The sequence below is a fragment of the Oncorhynchus kisutch genome, linkage group LG5 (assembly GCF_002021735.2).
Source record: "Oncorhynchus kisutch isolate 150728-3 linkage group LG5, Okis_V2, whole genome shotgun sequence".
Taxonomy (NCBI): domain Eukaryota; kingdom Metazoa; phylum Chordata; class Actinopteri; order Salmoniformes; family Salmonidae; genus Oncorhynchus; species Oncorhynchus kisutch.
Genome location: NC_034178.2, coordinates 26,873,733 through 26,898,381, shown reverse-complemented (window position 1 = coordinate 26,898,381; position 24,649 = coordinate 26,873,733). Strand labels below are relative to the sequence as shown.

Sequence of the window (24,649 nt, the reverse complement as noted above, 5' to 3'; positions counted from 1 at the left end):
TTTTTATGAATCAGTTTGGATTAGAACGCCTGTGCCCTGTGTAAATGCCTATCCTCAAGACACCAGTACAATACACTACATCACTCATGTCCATATACAATAGTAAGTGCGCCAGATGGCGTGCTGACTGTACCCTTTTCCCTCTGGGCCAAGCACTGCCAGCAGCACCTGTAGTAACAGCCTCTGAACCCCCTGCTTGCCCTGGGCTGAACGATCTGCCTCTCCCCACTGCTGCCAATAATACATGGAGTGCTACACAACACATTCTGCTTGGCCAAAGGTGTTGGCATCATAGACAACTATATAATACTGTATATTTACTATATAATGTTTGCACCTGTTTTGTTGAATTCCACCTTGAACATATAGCTGCTTTTACTGCAGAGGGAAAGCACAGACGGCCACCCAAAAAGGAGGTAGTAACACTATTCTGGTGTCCTTTTGTTGGTTACTGTACATTATCGCAGTTCCTCTTAAGATTGCTTATTACATGGGTTTTAGAACACTGCATGTATTGTTGAGGTCTGCTTGTGAAAAATGTATGTTGCTGCCATGGGTGTGGTAGATATGACACTGAAATGGACTGTGCACATCCCTGTAGCATGTAGAAAGCTGTAATATTGTCCTCTTGTTGCTTTCAAGAGAAGAAAGAGCAGGGATCCCAAGAGTCCTCTGCGGAAGAGTAGGAGGATGAGGAAGAATAGCTGTAACTTCTTTTTACAATCAACACTACCTCATCACCGTACTCATATTCTCCATGGTGCCCGTTACGGAGGGGTGGGGAAATACTTATACGATATTTAACATAGTCAGTAGTATGTAAATATAATAACTTTAGCAACTTGAACTCACCTTAGAATACTAATCCACAATTGAAAATTAGGCTCTAGTAATTTCTTTAATTTCATATTAAAGGGTAATATTTGGGGAATGTCCTCACCTTGGAGACGTTTCTTCGTCTCCTGTTCTCTGCATCTATGCACAAGGTACAAATTACTTCCCGAGTTTTGTTTTTAAAATGGTTAATATTTCACACTGTCTTTCAGAATTCATGCAAGACACTACAAAACATTTGAATCGGTTTTTGTTACATCTATCTAATCTATTTTATTGTGGTCGCGGTCACATACTGTTCAGGCTGTCCATAACGTCACTATGAAATTGATGCATAAAACATAAATGAAACAAATAATGTAAAGCATTGAATAAATATATAATACTTTAGGCTAATCAATTTATTGCAACATTGAAGTATATTATTAGATATGCATAAATGGACATAAGTAGCCGATAGAAATTTCCCACAAATATTTGTTTTTTTACTTGTTTGATCTTAGGTAATAACCTACCAGGTTGCTGTCCATTGGCTGGTGTGCTGAAATATTGTCTGAAGTTTCGCGTGAACACACGTTGTATATGTTATTGTGGTTCATTTTACAAGCTCGGCGTTAACGTGCCATTTAGTCATTGGTATGAATTACAACCAAAGATAGGATATCGGTCTGTTGATAGTCAAGGCGATGAATTCTTCCAGCATCTCCATGAAATATATCAACAGAAACTAGCGTCATTAGCGTAAATTCTCTACTTCGTTTTAGTTTTTTTGGCATTCAATATTGTATTCCTCAAAACAAGATACGTAATATCCTAATGCCACCATCGTTAAGATATGCCATGTTACGTTGTTTACGCAGTTATCTTCATAATGGCGACCGTGCTGGAGATGTGCTTATGCTTATGAAAATGAAGCGAAGAAGAAGTTATTTCTCATAAGAAAACGCCGGGGTTCCTCAAAGGAGGACTTTGCGTCGAAGACAGCGTCTTTCCCAGTGTTTGAATTACAGTTTTGGTCCATTGGTACCCGAAATGATGAAGCTCAAGTCAAACCAAACCCGGACATACGATGGGGATGGCTACAAGAAGCGGGCCGCCTGTCTATGCTTCAGGAGTGAAAGTGAAGAGGAGGTGAGGCCAAGGATGCTGGGGTGTAGGGTGGGCCGCAGTTCAGGAAAGCACAGATAACATGGTAGATAGATGTTTGTCGCAGTACATTTTTATTACTTTGCTAATTACGAAGATGAATTAGATAGCTAGTTAACGTTAGCTAACTATCTAACTGGCTGGTTGTTACTGGTTTTGGTTTGCTTTGTTGAATCAGCGACCACCCAGGGATAATTAACGTTGAGTTAGCTAACGGAAGCTAGCTAACTGTTTAGCTAGCTGGCAGCTATACTGAGTATGCTATTTATTCTTGCAGCTAACCAAACATTAAAGTTAGAAAGATTATAGCTAACGTCATTCTCTTTTGTTAGATTGTTAGGTAATTGCTAGCAAGGTAGCAAGCTAGTGAACGCGTAGCCAGCAAACATTATTGCAACAACATATATTGGTAACCGGCTACTAGCTAGCTAACGCGCTAGCCAGCAGTGAGACGTTATCGTCTTGCTAGCTAGCTTGAGCGCTAACAAGCACTACATGACAAAAGTATGTGGACGTCTCATTCCAAAATCATAGGCATTAATATGGATTTTGGCAAGTCAGTTAAGAACAAGTTCTTATTTTCAATGTCGCCTAGGAACAGTGGGTTAACTGGGGTGTTCAAGGGCAGAACGACAGATTTGTACCTTGTCGGCTCAGGGATTCGAACATGCAACCTCTTGGTTACTAGTCCCTAGCCACCCCTCTTCTGGGAAGGCTTTCCACTAGAGCATTACTAAGGTCGGGCAACGATGTTGGGTGATAGGGCCTGGCTCGAAGTTTGTTTTCCAATTCCTCCCAAAGGTGTTCGATGGGGTTGAGGTTATGGCTCTGTGCAGGCCAGTTAAGTTCTTCCACATCTTGACAAACCATTTCTGTATGAACCTTGCTTTGTGCACGGGGGAATTGTCATGCTGAAACAGGAACCCCAAACTGTTGCCACAAAGTTGGAAGCACAGAATCGTCTAGAATATCATTGTATGCTGTAGCGTTAAGATTTCCCTTCACTGGATTTAAGGGGCCTAGCCCGAACCATGAAACAGCCCCAGACCATTTTTCCTCCTCAACAAAACCTTAGTTGGTACTATGCATTCAGGCAGGTAGCGTTATCCTGGCATCCGCCAAACCCAGATTCGTCCCTCGAACTGACATGGTGAAGCGTGATTCATTACTCCAGAGAATGCTTTTCCACTGCTCCAGAGTCCAATGGCGGTGAGCTTTGCGACACTCCAGCCAACTCTTGACATTGCGCATGTTGATCTTAGGCTTGTGTGCGGCTGCTCGGCCATGGAAACTCATTTCATGAAGCTCCCGACAAACAGTTATTGTGCTTCCAGAGGCAGTTTGGAACTCTGTAGTGTGTGTTTTAACTGAGGACATACTATTTTTACGTGCTTCATTACTCGGCGGTCCCGTCCTGTGCGCTTGTGTAGCCTACCACTTCGCGGCTGAGCCATTGTTGCTCCTAGAAGTTTCCACTTCAAAATAACAACACTTACAGTTGACCGGGGCAGCTCTAAGCAAGGCAGAAATTTGATCAACTGACTTGTAAGAGAGGTGGTGTCCTATGATGATGCCACGTTGAGTCACTAAGCTCTTTAGTATCCTACTGCCAACATTTCGATATGGAGATTGCATGGCTGTATGCTTGATTTTATACACCTGTCAGCAGTGGGTGTGGCTGAAAAAGCCAAATCCACTCATTTGAAGAGTTGTCTACATACTTGTGTGTGTATTGCTACTGCTAGTTAGTATCGTTCTGGTGATAATGGTAACATAAAACACTGACAATCAATGTTTAGCAGCATTATCAATGGCTCAAAACTCATGTCAACTTGTGACATTAGAGCTAGCGCTAGTTAGTTAGCCACATTTACTAGATAGCTAGTTAGATATGGGCCTTGCTTAGATTGCCTAGAAGTTGGACTAACAACGAGTTATTTTACTCGACCGACCACTAGCTAACCGTGCTTGTGATCAAACTAGCTAGCTACCTACCCATTCAATATAACGTTAGCTAGAAAATAGTCTGATGTAGAGGTCGACCGATTAATCGGAATGGCCGATTTCAAGTTTTCATAACAATCTGTAATCAGCATTTTTGGACGCCGATTATAGATATATTGCAATCCACGAGGAGACCACCTGTTACGTGAGTGCAGGCAGCAAGGAGTCATGGTAAGTTGCTAGCTAGCATTAAACTTATCTTATAAACAGTAATCAATCTTAACATAATCACTAGTTAACTATATATGGTTGATGATATTAGTAGTTTAATTGGCTTGTCCTGCGTTGCATATAATCAATGTGGTGCCTGAAACTGTGTCACTTCTCTTGTGTTCAGTGTAAGCAGAGTCGGGGTATATGCAGCAGTTTGGGGTCACCTGGCTCATTGTGAACTGTGTGAAGACCGTTTCTTCCTAAAAAAGACTGTAATATATTTGCCAGAATTTTACATAATTATGACATAGCATTGAAGGTTGTGCAATGTAACAGCAATATTTAGACTTAGGGTTGCCACCCGTTCTTTAAAATACACAACGGTTCCGTATTTCACTGAAATAAACTTTTTGCTTTCGAAATGATAGTTTCGGGATTTGACCATATTAATAACCTAAGGCTCGTTTTTCTGTATGTTTATTGTAATTAAGTCTATGATTTGATAGAGCAGTCTGACTGAGTGGTGATAGGCAGCAGCAGGCTCATAAGCATTCATTCAAACCGCACTTTCCTCCGTTTGCCAGAAGCTTTTCGCAATGCTTGAAGCACAGAGTTGTTTATGCCTATCAACTCCCGAGATTAGGCTGGCAATACTATAGTGCCTATAAGAACATCCATTAGCCAAAGGTCTATGAAATACACTGCTCAAAAAAATAAAGGGAACACAATGTAACTCCAAGTCAATCACACTTTGAAATCAAACTGTCCACTTAGGAAGCAACACTGATTGACAATACATTTCACATGCTGTTGTGCAAATGGAATAGACAACAGGTGGAAATTATAGGCAATTAGCAAGACACCCCCAATAAAGGAGTGGTTCTGCAGGTGATGACCACTTCTCAGTTCCTATGCTTCCTGGCTGATGTTTTGGTCACTTTTGAATGCTGGAGGTGCTTTCACTCTAGTGGTAGCATGAGACGGAGTCTACAACCCACACAAGTGGCTCAGGTAGTGCAGCTCATCTAGGATGGCACATCAATGTGAGCTGTGGCAAGAAGGTTTGCTGTGTCTGTCAGCGTAGTGTCCAGAGCATGGAGGCGCTACCTGGAGACAGGGAAGTTAGGAACCAATATACACAGGCAGTTAGGAAAGCAAAAGCTAGCATTTTCCAGCAGAAATTTGCATCCTGTAGCACAAACTCCAAAAGCTTCTGGGACACTGTAAAGTCCATGGAGAATAAGAGCACCTCCTCCCAGCTGCCCATTGCACTGAGACTAGGAAACACTGTCACCACTGATAAATCCACGATAATTGAGAATTTCAAGAAGCATTTTTCTATGGCTGGCCATGCTTTTTCACCTGGCTACCCCTACCCCGGTCAACAGCCCTGCATCCCCCACAGCAACTTGCCCAAGCCTCCCCATTTCTCCTTCACCCAAATCCAGATAGCTGATGTTCTGAAAGAGTTGTAAAATCTGGACCCCTACAATCAGCTGGGCTAGACAATATGGACCCTCTCTTTCTAAAATTATCCGCCGTAATTGTTGCAACCCCTATTACTAGCCTTTTCAACCTCTCTTTCGTAAAGTCTGAGATCCCCAAAGATTGGAAAGCTGCCTCGGTCATCCCCCTTTTCAAAGGGGGAAACACTCTAGACCCAAACTGTTTCAGACCTATATCTATCCTACCCTGCCTATCTAAGGTCAACGAAAGCCAAGTTAACAAACAGATCACCGACCATTTCGAATCCCACCGTACCTTCTCCGCTATGCAATCTGGTTTCCGAGCTAGTCATGGGTGCACCTCAGCCACGCTCAAGGTCCTAAACGATATCATAACCGCCATCGATAAAAGACAATACTGTGCAGTCGTATTCATCGACTTGGCCAAGGCTTTCGACTCTGTCAATCACCACATTCTTATCGGCGGACTCAACAGCCTTGGGTTTCTCAAATGACTGCCTCGCCTGGTTCGGAGGGCCTGTTGTCCGGACCTCTGGCAGTCTCTATGGGGATGCCACAGGGTTCAATTCTCAGGCCGACACTTTTCTCTGTTTACATCAATGATGTCGCTTATGCTGCTGGTGATTCTCTGATCCACCTCTATGCAGACGACACCATTTTGTATATTTTTGGCCCTTCTTTGGACACTGAACACAACTCTCCTTCCTTGGCCTCCAACTGCTCTTAAATGCAAGTAAAACTAAGTGCATGCTCTTCAACCGATCTCTGCCCGCACCTACCTGCCCGTCCAGCATCACTACTCTGGATGGTTCTGACTTAGAATATGTGGACAACTACAAACACCTAGGTGTCTGGTTGGACTGTAAACTCTCCTTCTAGACTTACATTAAGCATCTCCAATCCAAAATTAAATCTAGAATCAGCTTCCTATTTCGCATCCTCCACTCATGCTGCCAAACATACCCTCGTAAAATTGACTATGCTACCGATCCTTGACTTCGGCGATGTCATTTACAAAATAGCCTCTGACACTCTACTCAGCAAATTGCATGCAGTCCATCATAGTGCCATCTGTTTTGTCACCAAAGCCCCATATACTACCCACCACTGCGACCTGTATGCTCTCTTTGGCTGGACCTCGCTTCATATTTCTCGCCAGACCCACTGGCTCCAGGTCATCTATAAGTCTTTGCTCGGTAAAGCTCTGCCTTATCTCAGCTCACTGGTCACCATAGCAACACCCACCCATGGGCACGCGCTCCAGCAGGTATATTTCACTGGTCACCCCCAAAGCCAATTCCTCATTTGGCCGCCTTTCCTTCCAGTTCTCTGTTGCCAATGACTGGAACGGAAAAAAAATCAATAAAGCTGTAGACTTGTATCTCCCTCACTAACTTTAAGCATCAGCTGTCAGAGCAGCTCAAAGATCATTGCACCTGTAAATAGCCCACCTAACTACCTCATCCCCATATTCTTATAATTTTTTTGCTTCTTTGCACCCCAGTATCTCTACTTGCACATTCATCTTCTGCACATCTATCACTATCACAGTGTTTATCTATCACAGTGTTTAATTGCTAAATTGTAATTACTTCATCACTACGGCCTATTTATTGCCTTACCTCCCTAATCTTACCTCATTTGCACACACTGTATATAGATTTTCTTTCTATTGTGTTATTGACTGTAAGTTTATTTACTTCAATGTGTAACTCTGTGTAGTGTTGCTTTGCTTTAATATGTCCAGGTCGCAGTTGTAAATGAGAACTTGTTCTCAACTGGCCTACCTGATTAAATAAAGGTCAAAATAAATCAAGTGGAATTATGTTTTTAGAATTTAAATGTTAATTTATTAAAGTCTTGAGTAAATAAGTATTCTACACCTTGTTTATGGCAATCCTAAATAATTTCAGGTGTGTAAATGTGTTAAAGTTGCATGGACTCTCTCTGTGTGCAATATGGTGTTTAACATGATTTTTACTACCCCATTTCTATACTCTACATATGGAAGGTCCCTCAGTCAGCAGTTAATTTCAAACACAGATTCAACGACAAAGACCAGGGATGTTTTCCAATGCCTCGCAAAGGAGGGCACCTATTGGTAGATGGGAGAAAATAATCTGACAATGAATATCCCTTTGACACTTTTTGATGGTGTCTCAGTATGCCCAGTCAATACAAAGATACAGACGTCCTTCCTAACACAGTTGACGGAGAGGAAGAAAAATGCTCAGGGATTTCACCATGAGGCCAATGGTGAATTTATAAGAGTTATAGGAGAAAACAACTGAGGATGGATCAACAACATTGTAGTTACTCCACAATTCTAACCTAAATGACAAGAGTGAAAAGAAGGAAGACTGTACAGAATAAAAAATATTCCATAACATGCATCCTGTGTTTGGCACTAAATAATACTGCAAAAAATGTGGCGATGAAGTTACATTTTTGTCCTGAATTCAAAGCATTATTTTTGGGGCAAATCTAACACATCTAGTACCACGCTTCATATTTTCAAGCATGGTTGTGGCTGCATCATGTTATAGGTAGTATGCTTGTCGTTGGCAAGGACTAGCACATTTTTTAGGATAAAAAGGAATAGAGCTAAGCACAGGCAAAGTCCTAGAGGAAAACCTGGTTCAGTCTTTCCAAAACACTAGGAGACAACTTTCAGCAGGACAATGACCTAAAACGCAAATCAAAATATACACTGGAGTTACTTACCAAGACGACATTGAATATTCCTGAGTGGTATAGTTAGTTTTGACATAAATTTGTTTGAAAATCTATGGGAGGATTTGAAAATGGCTTTCTAGCAATGATCAACAACCAACTTGACTGAGCTTGAAGACTTTTTAAAAGAATAATGGGCAAATATTGTACAATCCAGGTTTGCAAAGCTCTTTGAGACCCAGAAACACTCACAGCTGCCTAAAAGTGATAAAATGTTACTTATGGGGTTGAATACTTATCTAATCAAATATGTTTTTTTTTTTCATTACAAAATATATATATCAAAACTTTGACATAGTATTTTGTGTAGATCGATGACAAAAAAAATGAAAAATCTATTTTAATCCCACTTTGAAACACAACAAAGTTGAAAAAGTCAAGGGTGTGAATGCTTTGAAGGCAATGTATGTACATATCAAGCTACATTACCTTGTACCCCGTGTATATACAGTTCCTTCAAAAGTATTCGGACCCATTGACTTTTTCCACATTTTGTTACATTATAGCCTTATTCTAAAATGGATTAAGAAAAATCCTCAGCAATCTACACACCACCCTACAAAGCTAAATGTTTTTAGACATTTTTGCAAATGTATAAACTTATTAAACAGAAGTACCTTATTTCCATACGTATTCAGACCCTTTGCTATGAGATTGAAATTGAGCTGAATTGCATCGTGTTTCCATGGATAATTATTGATGTTTCTACAACTTGATTGGGGTCCATCTGTGGTAAATTCAATTGATTGGGCATGATTTGTAAAGGCACACATCTGTTTATATAAGGTCTCACAGTTGACAGTGCATGTCAGAGCAAAAACCAAGCCATGAGGTTGAAGGAATTGTGCATAGAGCTCTGAGACAGGCTTGTGTCGAGGCACAGATCTGGGAAGTGTACCAAAACATTTCTGCAGCATTAAAGGTCCCCAAGAACACAGTGGCCTGCATCATTCTTAAATGGAAGAAGTTTGGAACCACCAAGACTCCTCTTAGAGCTGGCCGCCTTGCCAAACTGAGTAATCGGGAGAGAAGGGCATTGGTCAGGGAGGTGACCAAGAAACCGATGGTATCTCTGACAGAGCTCCAGAGTTCCTCTGTGTTTGATGGGAGAACCTTCCAGAAGACAACCATCACTGCATCACTCCACCAATCAGGCCTTTATGGTAGAGTGGCCAGACAAGTCATTCCTCAGTAAAAGGCACATGACAGCCCGCTTGGAGTTTGCCAAAAGGCACCTAAAAACTCTGACCATGAGATGCAAGATTCTCTGGTCTAATGAAACCACAATTGAACTCTTTGGCCTAAAGGCCAAGCATCATGTCTGGAGGAAACCTGGCCCCATCCCTATGGTGAAGCATGGTGGTAGCAGCATGCTGTGGGGATGTTTTTCATCGGCAGGGACTGGTAGACTAGGCAGGATGGAGGCAAAGTACAAAGAGATCCTTGATGAAAACCTGCTCCAGAGTGCTCAGGATCTCAGACTGGGGCGAAGGTTCACTTTCCAACAGGACAAAGACCCTGAGCACACAGCCAAGACAATGGAGTGGCTTTGGGACAAGTCTCTGAATGTCCTTGAGTGGCCCAGCCAGAGCCCGGACTTGAACCCGATCTAGCACCTCTGGAGAGACCTGAAAATAGCTGTTCAGCAATGCTTCCCATCCAACCTGACAGAGCTTGAGATGATCTGCAGAGAAAATTGGGAGAAACTCCGCAAATTCAGGTGCCAAGCTTGTAGAGTCATCCAAGAAGACTCTGCTGTAATCGTTGCTAAAGGTGCTTCAACAAAGTACTGAGTAACGGGTCTGAATACTTATGTAAATGTGATTTGTTTTTTATTTGTAACAAACTTGCAAATATTTCTTAACCTCTTTTTGCTTTGCCATTATGTGGTGCTGTGTGTCGATTGTAACAAAATGTGGGAAAATCAAGGGGTCTAATTTAGTGATACACCGATATGACATTTTTGGCTGATACCGATATCAATATATTTTCCTTACCAAAAGAAATGATACCGATATTACATTTTGTTCGGCCTTTTAAACATTCTAGTATAGTTAACACACACACACACACACATGGACACAGCGGTCTAAGGCACTGCATCTCAGTGCAAGAGGCGTCACTACAGTCAATGGTTCAAATCCAGGCAGTATCACATCCAGCTGTGATTGAGAGTCCCATAGGGTGGCTCACAATTGGCCCAGTGTCGTCCGGGTTTGGCCGCCATTGTAATTAAGAATTTGTTCTTGACTGACTTGCCTAGATAAATAAAGGTTACACACACACACACTGACCAAAAAGCCATTTCTTTCACTTACTTGCTGTGCTGTTTTGTTGTTCAGTCGTTTCATTCTCAACCAGGATTTCTATGAAACGCCGTTTGGGTCTTTGTGTGTCACATATACTATTTAACACGATTTGACGTGTCAAATAACATTTTTTGATGTGTCAAATAAGCTTGTTGATCAATCAGGACCTGAATATGATTGCACGTCACATAATAATTTAACACGTTCATTAATTTTTTAGGTAGTTATTACAAATTGATTACACTATGACTCGTATTTCATTTGTCAAAAACGATTCATCGATACGTATGCAATGATGCTGGTAAAGTTGTCTCGCGCACCTACAGTGGTGGTCATTTAACACAAAAAAAAAGCTAGCTCATGGATGCAAACAATGTTCTTCCCCAAAAACATAGCAAAACGACACCTGTTTCAGTAGCTATATAGTTAGCCAGCTATCTAAAATAACCCTAATTTATTAGACAGTTCTTATTTGACTAATGGTGGTCGGACCCATCTATGTGAAGCTAGCCACAATTAGGATTTTCCGGTTAGCCTTCAAAATAAAAGTACGGCATAATTATATTTATATTCATTTGCGTCACTGTCAATGACACTTTTATTTCGAATCCTTATTGTGGCTAGCTTCACAACGCGGTTCGGTCGAACCTCACTAGCCAGATGAAGATAGCTGGCTGCTTATAATGTTTGCTTTTGGCAACAGGGTTAAGTAGCTGGCTAGCTAAGTTAAATTTCAATAGGCGAACAACAAGTGGCAACCTAGCTAATACTTACTCACAAGGGTTCCTAAATCATTGATAAGAATAATAAAAATGAGTGCAGTTTCTACTGGTCATTGTTTTCAGGCTGGTTGTATTGGTGCTAGCTAGGTACCCCAGAAGTTGAGATCGAACAAATTACGCTTTATTACCAACGCGATATTGAAAACAAATCGTTCGGGGCTGGTGTTTGCTTGTTTGCAGACTTTTTTGCTTTGACAGTTGCTACTGTATCTTTTTTGACATGCAAAGATCCAAACGGCGTTCCATAGTATGTATGTGTGGATGTATGTATGTATGTTGTGAAGCTAATAGCAGTGACGCTATTACCGTGTAACTGAGGTAGGGCAACACCTAAAAGAATAGCGCACTTGGTGTGTGTACTGGTGCTCGACCAGTCGCAAAAGCCAACATCACTCACGACAAGAGAACGGTTGATTGTCAAGGGCAATGAAATCCATTATCTTGGCTTTAATGGATTTCGCCTTTGAGTTGTCTCACTGAAATGTTCTTACTCTTTCAAATGACTGCTTGACTTGACTGCTCGATCCACACAGCAGTCGTTGTAGGCTAAGTTAGGAACGCTGTGTTGCGCTTCTAGCGCAACATTTTACATGGCGTCATTACGTCATGTGCATACCTATATAACGTAGGTACGTCAGCTTTGACATCGGTTTTGCACATCGGCGTTAAACTAGACATCGGCTGATAACGATGTTGGCATTTTTAGCTAATATCGGCCGATTCTGTGATGTTCACCGATATATCATGCATCCCTAGTCTAAATACTTTCCGAAGGCACTGTAGCCAAGTTATCGTTACTCATTGTGTATTTATTTGAGATTTTTATGTGTTATTACTTTTCTATTACTCTCTGCATTGTTGGGACGGGCCCGTAAGTAAGCATTTCACTGTTACTCTACACCTATTGTTTATGAAGCATGGGAAGAGAATACAATTTTATTTGATGTGTTATTGAGGATATGTCACCTGTAATTTGAATAGGATTGAGGTGTTGTCTTTTAACTGAGTAGAGAAGTTGTCTCAAGCAACCTGAAACACTGGATTTGATTGATGGTGATCAATGCTGTATCGTCTTTTTCTGCAGGTGCTGTTGGTGAGTAGTAGTCGTCATCCAGACAAGTGGATTGTCCCTGGTGGGGGGATGGAGCCAGAAGAGGAGCCCAATGTAGCAGCAGCACGAGAAGTCTGTGAAGAGGTTTGTTTCTTTCCCTCTCATTTCATTGACCTTAGCTTATTATTCAAACTACATTCTCACACTGTTCAGGGAACTTGTGGTGTTTTTCATAGGTGGTTATGGATATTAGAAATGGTCTCTTTGTTTTAAGTGTGGCTTTTTGGGTAGACAACCTCAAATGTTTTTCTTGCAAATCACACCACTCAATTACAGTATGGTATTTGCTGGAATGGCAACCAGATATTAAACTGAGATTTGCCATTGTGACTACTGTCATTGTCATACTTTGAAAAATACACATTTGGCCTGCCATTATTGGTCCCATGCTGATTACCTTGATAAAGCTTGTGGAAACATGGCTATTGAGCTCAACATAGGGATGTGTGATATGGCCAAAGAATCGCTAAATAACCTTTGTTGTACAGTTAAAGGTCAAATATACTGCATTTCAAACAGTCAGCAATAATGTAGCGATTTCAGGGCTTTACGTTGTACCAATGTGACAAACTGAGCAATAATTTTCGAGACTCAATGTTCATTGATACTCCCGTTTTAGTGTTATCTGCTATGTGCGCGATTTGACCAGTTGAGACGTACTGTAAAAAGGGTATCGTTAGGAAGGTTAACTTCTCTATTACAGGTTCTAAATAACAGAACCTGTAATAGGTTCTAAATGTTTACGTTTTTACCCTGTTATTTAGAACCTGACCGACAATTATAAAAGCTCAAACCAAGTTTATTCAGACAAAGACATGTTTCCACCAGTGGTAGTATATATACCCCAATTTGGGTGGAGCATCCTCCTTCCCTCTAAACATTAAATCTTTATTGTTAGGCAGGAAATTAAGTGATGCGGGCAATGAACCCTTTCCTTCTCCCTTACTGTGACCTGGCCTCGGCCCCCATTCCTCACTAAACCACATTTCTCCACCCTTATCAGTGACTGCAACCATGTGATTGCCTTTCCTTTACTCATTACATTCCACGCTTAATTGACTCTACCATATACATTCCTCCTACAGATAACCATTCACTTCTCGTGTAGAAACCAGAGTCTGGCACTCCTCATTGCCTTAGAATACTTGATAATTAACAATATTTCAAGTTTATGAGTCAGAACCCATCACAGTAAAATTGTCTCAATGTGTTTCAGTGTCCATATGACCAACTATGTTGGACCAAACCTCAAATGCAAATAGCGAATTGAAACTGCTTGACAGAAAGGAAGAAGTGATTGCTCATCTTTGTAGTGAGTGGCAGGGGGAGGGGCGTGTGTGTGAGTGTGTAAACAGAGGAAGAGGCGACATGAGAGGTTTCACTCTCGCCAAAATCATTACGTTTCTATAGGTTTATTTTGGACCTAAGCTTAAGCTTTTGGACCTAAGCACCTCGTCATTATATACACATCTCTGGTGTAAATGGGAAGGTGCACACAGCACAGAAGGAGTGAAGGAGACAAGCCCAAAAACCTGAGAACAAGCGGACATATACCATCATAAAAACGCAAAATAGCAAAACTCTGATTCTTGCGATACAGGCGTTTGAAATATCACACAAAACATACATTTGAAAAACATACATTTGAATTAAAGTGATATATTGCACAGAACTAGCTCAACACATTGTTATTTTGATGTTGGTCAAAGCACATTCACTGTTAGCACTTATCCCGAGCCCTGCTGGGCAGAGCAGTTGGTCTTGATCATACTCTGTTTATGTGTACTGAGAAAGCACATCCACAGTAAGCACGCAGCCAAGACTCGTCTCCCAGAGTCATGTTACACAGGAGTGTTAAAAGTGCCAAAGGGCGCATACTGAAATTAAACACTGCCCTTTACACAATGCTGTGGCTGCAGGCCAGACAACCAAGCCACAGGCCCAACTCATGCTCGGAAGGAAGGAACATGTTTCCTCTTTCTATGGAGATCATTTTTGTTTGTTTACATAATGAAGCCTATTCTGTACTAATCACTATTTTAACCATGATGATTGAATATGTTCATTTAAGATTTTTTTTTTTTGCCCACTAAGGGGTAAAGAGGGTTTCTCTGTTGCCAAGTAGTGTCTCTTCAACTAAGGCTTAGGTTCCAGAAAATAATATGATAACTTTCTGAGATAAGGGTTCCAGAAATCATAGCCTACTTACAAGATTGCATGGACACTTTGAAAGCCTGTAGAGTATATGCAGGGCTCTAGACTAATATTTTCCCCTGGTGACCAACTTTTTCAGTTGGTGGCACCAGCCTAGGATTTGGTCACACCCCCCCAAAAATTGCAGCTTCACGCAATAGAAAAAATAAGTAATCATGTTCTAAAATAATTCACAGTGCTTTATTAAAGCTAGAATCTTTCTTTGAAACAATGTCACCCCACCACATCAATTAGATTTGCTCACCACCTGCGTCCTCTCTCGCCTCCTTTTGAAAAAGGTCAAAGTTAATCAATGAGAGTTGGCGAGGAGAGTGGAAATGCTCTTGCTTGAAATGAGACTGTCCTTCTCCACTCGGGTGTCATTCGGCAAATGACGTTACAGGGATGGATCCCAAAATAAATGTGTAAAGTGCTCAAAACAAATTAAGCTAGTTGTGCAAGACATTTTTATAGATAAAACAATAAGTAGCATATTGATTTTAAATGTGTGCATGTTTTTCTCTGAGAAAACAAAAGCTGATTCGAAGGGGGTGTGGCAGATTTCAAAACTCTTCTGCGGTAAGATAAACATTACAGAATCCTCAATGAAAGGTGGCTATTAAGGTGGGCAGGACAGTCATCCATTTGCTTACTAACGATTTGACACACTCCTCGACCACTTATATTTTACTGTTAACATAGGGCTCCAGAATTTTATTTTAGTCAATAGAGATGGATTTGCCTACATCTTTATGTGCACTAACGGGTATCCTAGGCTAATTTTGTTGGGGCTAATTCACCACGGAGTAAGTGGAAACTCAAAACACATTGGCTAGATCGCTAACCTTAACCTCTACGGGATCGGGATGTGTCTGTCCCCCCACGGGAAGCTCTATCTCGCCATCCATTTGGCAAATCTGACCATAATTTTATCCTCCTGATTCCTGCTTACATGCAAAAATTAGAGCAGGAAGCACCAGTGACTAGATCAATAAATAAGTGGTCAGAGGAAGCAGATGCTAAGCTACACGACTGTTTTGCTAGCATAGACTGGAATATGTTCTGGGATTCCTCCGATGGCATTGAGGAGTACACCACATCAGTCATTGGCTTCATCAATAAGTGCATCGATTATATTGTCCCCACAGTGACTGTACGTACATACCCCGACCAGAAGCCATGGATTACAGGCAGCATCCGCACTGAGCTAAAGGCTAAAGTTGCCTCTTTCAAGGAGTGGGTCTCTAACCCGGAAGCTTATAGGAAATCCCGCTATGTCTTCCGACGAACCATCAAACAGGCAAAGCAGAGATAACAGTCTATGACTTCAAGTTTCTTGGTGTCCACATCAGCAACAAACTATCATGGTCCAAACACACCAAGACAGTCGTGAAGAGGGCACACGTTTTCCCCCTCAGGAGACTGAAAAGATTTGGCATGGGTCCTCAGATCCTCAAAGTTCTACAGCTGCACCATCGAGAGCATCCTGATTGGTTGAATCACCGCCTGGTATGACAACTGCTCGGCCCCCGACCGCAAGGCACTACAGAGTATAGTGCGTACGGCCCAGTACTTCACTGGAGCCAAGCTTTCTGCCATCCAGGACCTCTCTTCCAGGCTGTGTCAGAGGAAGGCCCAAAAAATTGCCAAAGACTCCAGCCACCCTAGTCATAGACTGTTCTCTCCACTACCGCACGGCAAACGATAATGGAGTGCCAAGTCTAGCGTATTTATGAGCTTTGAGGGCACTATGGTGGTGAACGCTGAGATGTAGTCAATGAATAGCATTCTCACATAGGTGTTCCTTTTGTCCAGATGGGAATGGGCAGTGTGGAGTGCAATAGAGATTGCATCATCTGTGGATCTGTTAGGGCAGTATGTAAATTGGAGTGGGTCTAGGTTTTATGGGATGATGGTGTTGATGTGAGCCATGACCAGCCTTTCAAAGCACTTCATGGCTACAGACGTGAGTGCTAGGGGTCGGTAGTCTTTTAGGCAGGTTATGTTAGTGTTCTTGGGCACAGGGACTATGCTGGTCTGCTTAAACCATGTTGGTATTTCAGACTCAGACAGGGTTAGTACGTGTCCTGGTAATCCGTCTGGCCCTGTGGCCTTGTGAATGTTGACCTTTTTAAAGGTCTTACTTCGGCTATGGAGAGAGTGATCACACAGTTGTCCAGAACTGCTGATGCTATCATGCATGTTTCAGTGTTGCTTGCCTCGATGCGAGCATAGACATATTTCAGCTCGTCTGGTCGGCTCGTGTCACTGGGCAGATTGTGGCTGTGCTTCCCTTTGTAGTCCGTAATAGTTTGCAAGCCCTGCCACATCCGACGAGTGTCTGAATCATACTACACCGGCTCCATCTTAGTCCTGTATTGATGCTTTGACTGTTTGATGGTTCTTCGGCGGGCAAGGCGGGATTTCTTATAAGCGTCCGTGTTAGAGTCCTGCTCCTTGAAAGAGACAGCTCTACCCATTAGCTCAGTGTGGATGTTGCCTGTAATACATGGCTTCTGGTTGGGATGTGTACGTATGGTCACTGTGGGGACGACGTCATCAATGCACTTATTGATGAAGCCAGTGGCTGATGTGGTATACTCCTGAATGCCATCGGAAGAATCCCAGAACATATTCCAGTCTGTGCTAGCAAAACAATCCTGTAGCTTAGCATCTGCGTCATCTGACCACTTCCGTATTGAGCAAGTCACTGGTGCTTCCTGCTTTAGTTTTTGCTTGTAAGCAAGAATCAGAAGGATAGAATTATGGTCAGATTTGCCAAATGGAGGGCGAGGGAGAGCTTTGTATGCATCTCTGTGTGTGGAGTAAAGGTAGTCTAGAGGTTGTTGTTTTTTACATTTAACATACTGGTCGTTAGCGAGTTGGGTACTAGCAACACATCAGCCCCATTCATGTACAGAGCGCATAGGAGGAGATTACTGTGACTCAACGGTCACATGGAATTTGACTGTGGTCATAACTGCCGGTCACCACAACAGCCTGACAGGATGCTCTCTGGTGCATCTGTAGAAGTTTGTGAGGTCTGAACTGAAAGACATAGGAGCAGGTTAAGGGTTATGCATAGTACCTTGTATTAGTGTCCACAGCCAGTCATCCAGTTAAACGACCTGACACGATGGAGTCAGCTCTACGGCTCATGGAATGCAGCTCTACGGCTCATGTTCTTCACTCATGTTCTCATTATGATATGGACAGGGTGGTCATTTTGAGTAGAGGTGGTTGAGGTTTGCCAACGCTATCCAAACCCTGCCTATTCTCCAGTCACCCCAGTGCTGGTCTTCCCCATATGATCTGGTTGAAGGCATGAAGGGTGTGGGATTGATACTGGGGTACATACTGGTATATATTCACTATGGAGTCCAAGTTTATTAATAGGCTGAAACTGAAACTAGAGGATGCCAGCAGTACGCACCAGCAGCCAAAGCCTATTACCAATGGGACCTGAACCTGCTGGCACAACCATCAGGGAAAAACATGGCCTTCCAAGGCAGTCTGCAGTTCTTTGGACCACTGCTCTGGAATATACTGGACTTATCCACACGGCAGCTAGCTAGCCAGCAGCTAGCTAGCTCAGTAAAAATGCAGCTAGCTAGCACAAAAGAGCTGTACACAAATCTAGTAGGATATGCGAGTGTCATTTTGTATTTATGCTACTGCGTATGATGTGTGTGCTTCTGTGTATGCTGTTTTTATCTAGTCAACTTTTATGTGATGTGTATGTTTTTATTAATTAAATGGAACCCATGACTCCCTAGAAAACAGTGGCAGTTGTTAGTGGACTATCCTGGTAACCAAAAAAGTGTTAATCAAATCAAAATATATTTTAGATTCTTCAAAGTAGCCACCCTTTGCCTTGATGACAGCTTTGCACAATCTTGGCATTCTCTCAACCAGCTTCACCTGGAATGCTTTTTCAACTATCTTGAAGGAGTTCCCACATATGCTAAGCACTTGTTGGCTGCTTTTTCTTCACTCTGCAGTCCATCTCATCCCAAACCATCTCAATTGGGTTGAGGTCAGGTGATTGTGGAGGCCAGGTCATCTGATGCAGCACTCCATCACTCTCTTCCTTGGTCAAATAGCCATTAAACAGCCTGGAGGTGTGTTGGGTCATTGTCCTGTTGAAAAACAAATAATCCCACTAAGCGCAAACCAGATGGGATGGCGTATCGCTGCATAATGCAGTGGTAGCCATGCTGGTTAAGTGTGCCTTGAATTCTAAATAAATCACAGACAATGTCACCAGCAAAGCACCATCACACTTCCTCCTCCATGCTTCACAATGGGAACCACACATGCAAAATTATTCCGTTAACGTACTACTCTGCGTCTCAGTTGGAACCAAAAATCTCAAATTTGTATTCATCAGACCAAAGGACAGATTTCCACCGGTCTAATGTCCATTTCTCGTGTTTCTTGGCCCAAGCAAGTCTCTTCTTATTATTGGTGTCCTTTTAGTAGGCATTTCTTTGCCGCAATTCAACCATGAAGGCCTGATTCATGCATTCTCTTCTGAACAGTTGTTGAGATGTGTCAGTTACTTGAACCCTGAAGCATTTATTTTGGCTGCAATTTCTGCTGCTGGTAACTCTAATGAACTTATCCTCTGCAGCAGAGGTAACTCTGGGTCTTCCTTTCCTGTGGTGGTTATCATGAGAGCAAGTTTCATAACGCTTGATGGTTATTGCGACTTCACTTGAATAACTTTTAGAGTTCTTGAAATTTTCTGGATTGACTGACCATGTGTTAATGGCTTTAACCAAATAGGGCTGTCTTCTGTATACCACCCCTACCTTGTCACAACACAATTGATTGGCCCCAACTCATTAAGAAAGAATGTCCAGAAATGAACTTATTTGTCACAGCTGTTAATTGAAATGTATTCCAGGTGACTACCTCATGAAGCTGGTTGAGAGAATGCCAAGAGTGTGCAAAACTGTCAAGGCAAAGGGTGGCTACTTTGAAGAATCTCAAATATAAGATATTTGTTTAACACTTTTGTTCACTACATGATTCCATATGTGTAATTTCATAGTTTTGATGTCTTCACTGTTATTCTAGAATGTAGAACATAGTACAAATAAATAAAAACCCTGGAATTGAGGTGTTAACTTTTGACCGGTACTGTATATAAAACACCATTTGCTGTGAACCATGACGGGTAGAGGTACTGGTATGTACACTTTATTACATTTTATAGCAGGACAGATGTGTGAAGGATGTTTTATCTAATGGCATCTTCAGGACATATTGTAACACACAAGCTACACACACCTAATGAATCGATTGCCACAGTGACACAGACTCTTAAGATTGAAAGAGTTATGTTTTTAATCCTTAGATAGGATTTTGTTTTGATTCGCTTCTTTGTTTTTTGTTGTTCCACAGGCAGGTGTGAAGGGGACTTTAGGTCGCCTAGTTGGAATATTTGAGGTGAGTTTATGTTATGACATGCTTAGGCATGCTAAAGATTGTTTGGGAGTGGAGAGAAAATATGGACTTTGTTCTGAAAACATAAATAAAGGTCAAAACTGTCTATCTTACAGAACCGAGAGAGGAAACACAGAACCTATGTCTACATTCTTATCGTAACTGAGGTCCTGGAGGATTGGGAGGACTCAGTGAACATTGGTGAGTGGCTTTCATTTTAATCTGATTATACTTCATTGTTTGAATTCTGGTTATAGATGCCTGTCATTTCTGTCTTTCTAAACGTGTGCCACAATGGTGTCTGTTCTTGTCCCTTTTAACAGGGAGAAAAAGGGATTGGTTTAAAATAGACGATGCAATACAAGTGTTGCAGTGTCACAAGCCTGTGCAGGCCACATACTTCGAGCCTCTCAAGGATGGTTGCCTGACCAGCAACGGGACGCCCCTGGTGGCCACGATAGGCGGAGACCTCTCCCCCACCTACAACATCAACCAGAGCTCCGTGTCGGGTATCAGATAACTAAAACACAACCCCAGGAGCTCTTGCCACCACTCTCCCTCTTACAACTTTTTTTTTTTTGTCTCAACATAACATGGTTTGCCTTGCCAACTCATTTGTGCCAGAATTGTGGTACAGACTTGACAAGGGTTGAGTGAAGATTCTGAAACAATTTGGAAATGTAATTTTTGACCCCTTGTTCGTTTCGTTTTAATGAAAATTTCATTAAGCATCCCTCACTCCCTCATTCTCCTACCTTGACCACACCCTTAGTGTGGTGTTTATTGAATGCAAGAACTACTTTTTACTGTTGTGATGTAAAAGTGTATACTTAGTGCTTAAGCGCAAAGCTTTCAGTGGTCTTTTTAATGTCTCCTCTTTTGGTTATTGTCTGTGTATGATTGTGCCCAACAGCGTGTTTTCCCTCTGTTAAGGATAGGAAATGTTCTGTGCATCTGAATAGACAGTTGTAGGAAGTGACTTGTTTTACATGAGCGCTGGCTATGTTTTGCACATTGGGGTCACCTGATACAGATTGTGCAGCAGGGAGTCTTTGGTGGTAACTAAGTTCTTTTGAATTCTCATTTAGCTCCGCATTGTGGTTCTTGGTATTAATATCTTGCAGGTTTCATCAGAAAGACGAGGCCCTTTTCCCCATTTGACCGATTTGTCAAGTAGCCTATACATTTTCCCTTAGTCTGGAAGCTAAGCTAGCCATTTCAATATTCACTTATAGGCAGGAAAAAATATATAGAAAGAATGTCTACTCAACTAAATATGTAGCACAGTCCCCATTTTGGTGAGTTAGCATTGAGAGTTTACCCTGGTGTTTTACCCAATAGACAGAGACCCTTTCTTTCTCTGTTAGTAGTGGTTCACTACAGACACCGAAACAATAAGCAAGACCCCCGCCACCGACCAAAATGTAATAGTTTATAATTTATAATGGCATGGTGTGAACAACTGCAGTCTTCCTCCATTTATTTTATGCCATCCATGGACTGACAATTGCCTTCACCCAACACACACCACCTTTTTATCCAATTTTCAGATTCTCACCCCTTACTTTAACCTCTGTTTTATATCAGATGTTTACATTGCGTTCATAACATTTTATTTTTCACTTAAACAAGCACTAGAAGCCGTATATTTGTATAACGTAGATTTTTTTGGGGGGGAGAATCAGTAAAAAATGTTTTACCCTTTTTAGTATTGCATCTGCATCCCCAAAACAAACACCTGCTTGATATAAATAATTGAATCTAAAATGCTGTCTTTGGCTAGATGCAGAACAAACAAACAAGCCTTGTACAGTCTGAGACCTTGTTTTTAACATGTAAAAATGCTTTGAATACTGTTATTTTTTTCTGAAACGTCTAGCAAATCTCTAGCCAACCTGCTATACTTGCCTTAGATGTGGCATGGAGCAGCTGGCTCAATACTGTGAAACTGGAGGCCCTGTAGATAGCATGTAAGACGTTTTTATTGTAAATTGTTTATTTCTGTATAGATCAAAGGTGAGTACAAATGACAAAACAGTTCCTCTGATGCATTTGTGAGGGCTATATTTTGCTCAGCCATGGCTGTAGTTGACTCGATCCCTAAACAAAGGGTGGCGTTGGCTTTGTAAGGTTTGTTGACGAGTTGCTTTGATACACAGTACATGTTAAGGCTGAAGAACAAGTAAATGTTGCTAGCTTTGTCTTGGGAGAGTGAAGACCCCATTTATCATGAATGATATAAGCAGCAGAGATGCCTCAGATGTTCTATAAAGACCAGAGGCTGAGGTGTAATAAAGTGAAGTCCATCATAGTTGAATTGTTAACATACAAAATTGAGGGTTTCCACTGGGCTGAATGCTGTTTCCAGACCACTTACCATAGAGCTTTTGTCATTATCCTAGTCTTCTGACAGAACCAACTCTTATATGTATTATCTCTTCTGCCCTGTCATTGTTGCAGTAGCTCATCATTCGCCCTCCAAAATGAACATTATATACACTCAGTGGTCAGTTTATTAGGTACACCACTCCATTCCCGAAAAGAGTTTGCTCCTCCAGTGTCATGTGGCTTGCTATTGTTATAAAAACGGAGGCATCCAGTTACCGGATGGGCACAGATGGGCTAATGCGGCAGACGACCACACCGGGTTCCACTCCTATCAGCTAAAAACAAGCATCTCCAGTGTGCACGCAATCACCAACATCACCTGGTCAAATGAATCCCGGTTCCTGTTGAGTCATGCTAATGGCAGTCAGGATTTTACATAAGCAGCATGGGGCAATGGTGTAGGGGATGTTTTCCTGGCACACGTGAGGTCCCTTGGTACCAATTGAGCAATGTTTCCATGCACTGAAGAATTCAGGTTCTGGAGGCAATGGGGGTCCGACCCGGTACTAGATGGGTGCACCTAATAACTGGCCACCGAGTGTATGTTATCCCCAATCCCAGACTCAAGGTCTATTATATAATGTAAGGGTTGAACTAAATTGGTGAGTGGATTACTGATATCAATAGAAATTTTACTTTGAACCATTTATTGCTTTTTTTATAAACTAGGTGGTTCAAGCCCTGAATGCGGATTAGCTGACAGCTGTGTTATACCAGATTTTATTCCACAGGTACAACAAAACATTTTTAACTGCTCTAATTACATTGGTGACCAGTTTATAATCGCAATAAGGTAACTCGCGGTTTGTGATATATGGCCAATATACAATATGGCTAAGGGCTGTGTCCAGTCACTCCGCGTTGCGTCGTGCGTTTAAGAACAGCCCTTAGCCGTGGTATATTGGCCATATACCACACCCCTCTGGCCTTACTGCTTCATTAAATGAGCTGCATCGAAAGGTGTGGGGGGCTAAGTCTTGGAACTGTCTAGTGGAAACCAATTTTTCCAATACCACCTTAGCCCCACAGAGCAGAATAGATTCAGGCCTATTATTGAATTTTGTGGTCAGCCTCCCTTAAAGTCAATTTTCTTTATATGATAACGAGCTATCAATCAAATTAGAGATGGAATTGGAAAATCTCTGATAAAGTGAAGGGGTTCTATTCAAAATGGGCACAATCGAGGGCAATGAATGTGGATATCCATATGTAACAGCCGATGAATGACCACTTGTTCTTTAACCTGTTTGTACTTTTGTCCATTTTCTTGTGTTCCTGACAAGATATCTTGTACATACTAGCTAAAGCAGCACTTATAGCTAGATACACTTACTGACTAAAGCATAAGGTTTATTTTTTCCCCTTTCCTTCCATCTCATACATAGTTCTGTTAATATGAAAGTTGGGTTTAATATTTCTCATTAGGAAAGGGGTAAGTACTGTATAAATATACCCTGCTTGAGTCCTTTAAGAAATGCATTTCTCTCTTCCTTAGGATGATTTCACACAGCACGCAGTGAAAGCCGGAAGGAGTGGATGTAGGCATTTTAAAAGGCTCAAATGCAGCCTCTGCTCAGATAGGCCTGCTTGGTCCTTCACTGGAGTGATGTAAAAACCTGCCTATATCACACCACCTAGTGGTCAGGCAGTATTCTGCAACGCATGTGAAACAGTTTTGCCTCAGTCAGGGAATGTCCACTTGAGGATTCTTGCATTCTCAGCAGTATTTGGATAGTTAACAGCTTGATTATTTTTTCTATTGGACCATCCTGTAGGAGGGGTAATACGCCCTTGCTATATACAAATTGATAAAGCAAAATCACAATCGGATGGGATTCAGTGAAGAAAGCTATTTGGGCTACGTAAAATGTAAGAGTGTGCATTTCCCTAAGTGAAAGCCCTTGACCTTCCCTACATATTTGTAGTAATTGTTTTCTCCAAAGTGTACGTCACTGGAATATTTACTATTGTCATTTGGGACTGTGAAAAACCAGTGAGAAGACTGAAGATTGTAATATAAATGTGCCAACAAATAAACACCAGTATTTCAGATCTGGATTCCATTTGCCTTTTTTTGAT

General features: G+C 41.7%; 2 protein-coding genes across 7 annotated transcripts in view; one reads left to right on the top strand and one right to left on the bottom strand.

Moving 5' to 3' along the window:
* The window catches only part of LOC109890826 (metabotropic glutamate receptor 4), a 373,677-nt gene extending 355,611 nt beyond the window's left edge, over positions 1-18,066 (bottom strand). For both annotated transcript variants that reach the window (XM_031824745.1, XM_031824748.1), the window contains exon 1: positions 17,820-18,066. The gene's annotated coding sequence lies outside the window, so the exon portion shown is untranslated. The remainder of the gene's footprint in view (positions 1-17,819) is intronic.
* Positions 1,541-24,622, top strand: LOC109890827 (diphosphoinositol polyphosphate phosphohydrolase 1). Of its 5 annotated transcripts, none has more exons than XM_031824749.1 (7): positions 1,817-1,965; positions 12,512-12,622; positions 20,141-20,185; positions 20,299-20,383; positions 20,506-20,691; positions 23,240-23,301; positions 24,066-24,622. In XM_031824749.1, the coding sequence occupies exons 1-7, from the start codon at positions 1,867-1,869 to the stop codon at positions 24,180-24,182; spliced, it is 705 nt and encodes a 234-aa protein (XP_031680609.1). In that variant the 5' UTR covers positions 1,817-1,866; the 3' UTR covers positions 24,183-24,622. The 5 variants fall into 5 exon arrangements, 4 of the variants coding, with proteins under 4 accessions (XP_020338466.1, XP_020338468.1, XP_031680609.1 ...); XM_031824750.1 differs by lacking the exon at positions 1,817-1,965 and adding an exon at positions 4,133-4,155; XR_002255459.2 differs by having other exon boundaries at positions 1,670-1,965; positions 20,506-23,301.
* The last annotated feature ends 27 nt before the right edge of the window (positions 24,623-24,649 follow it).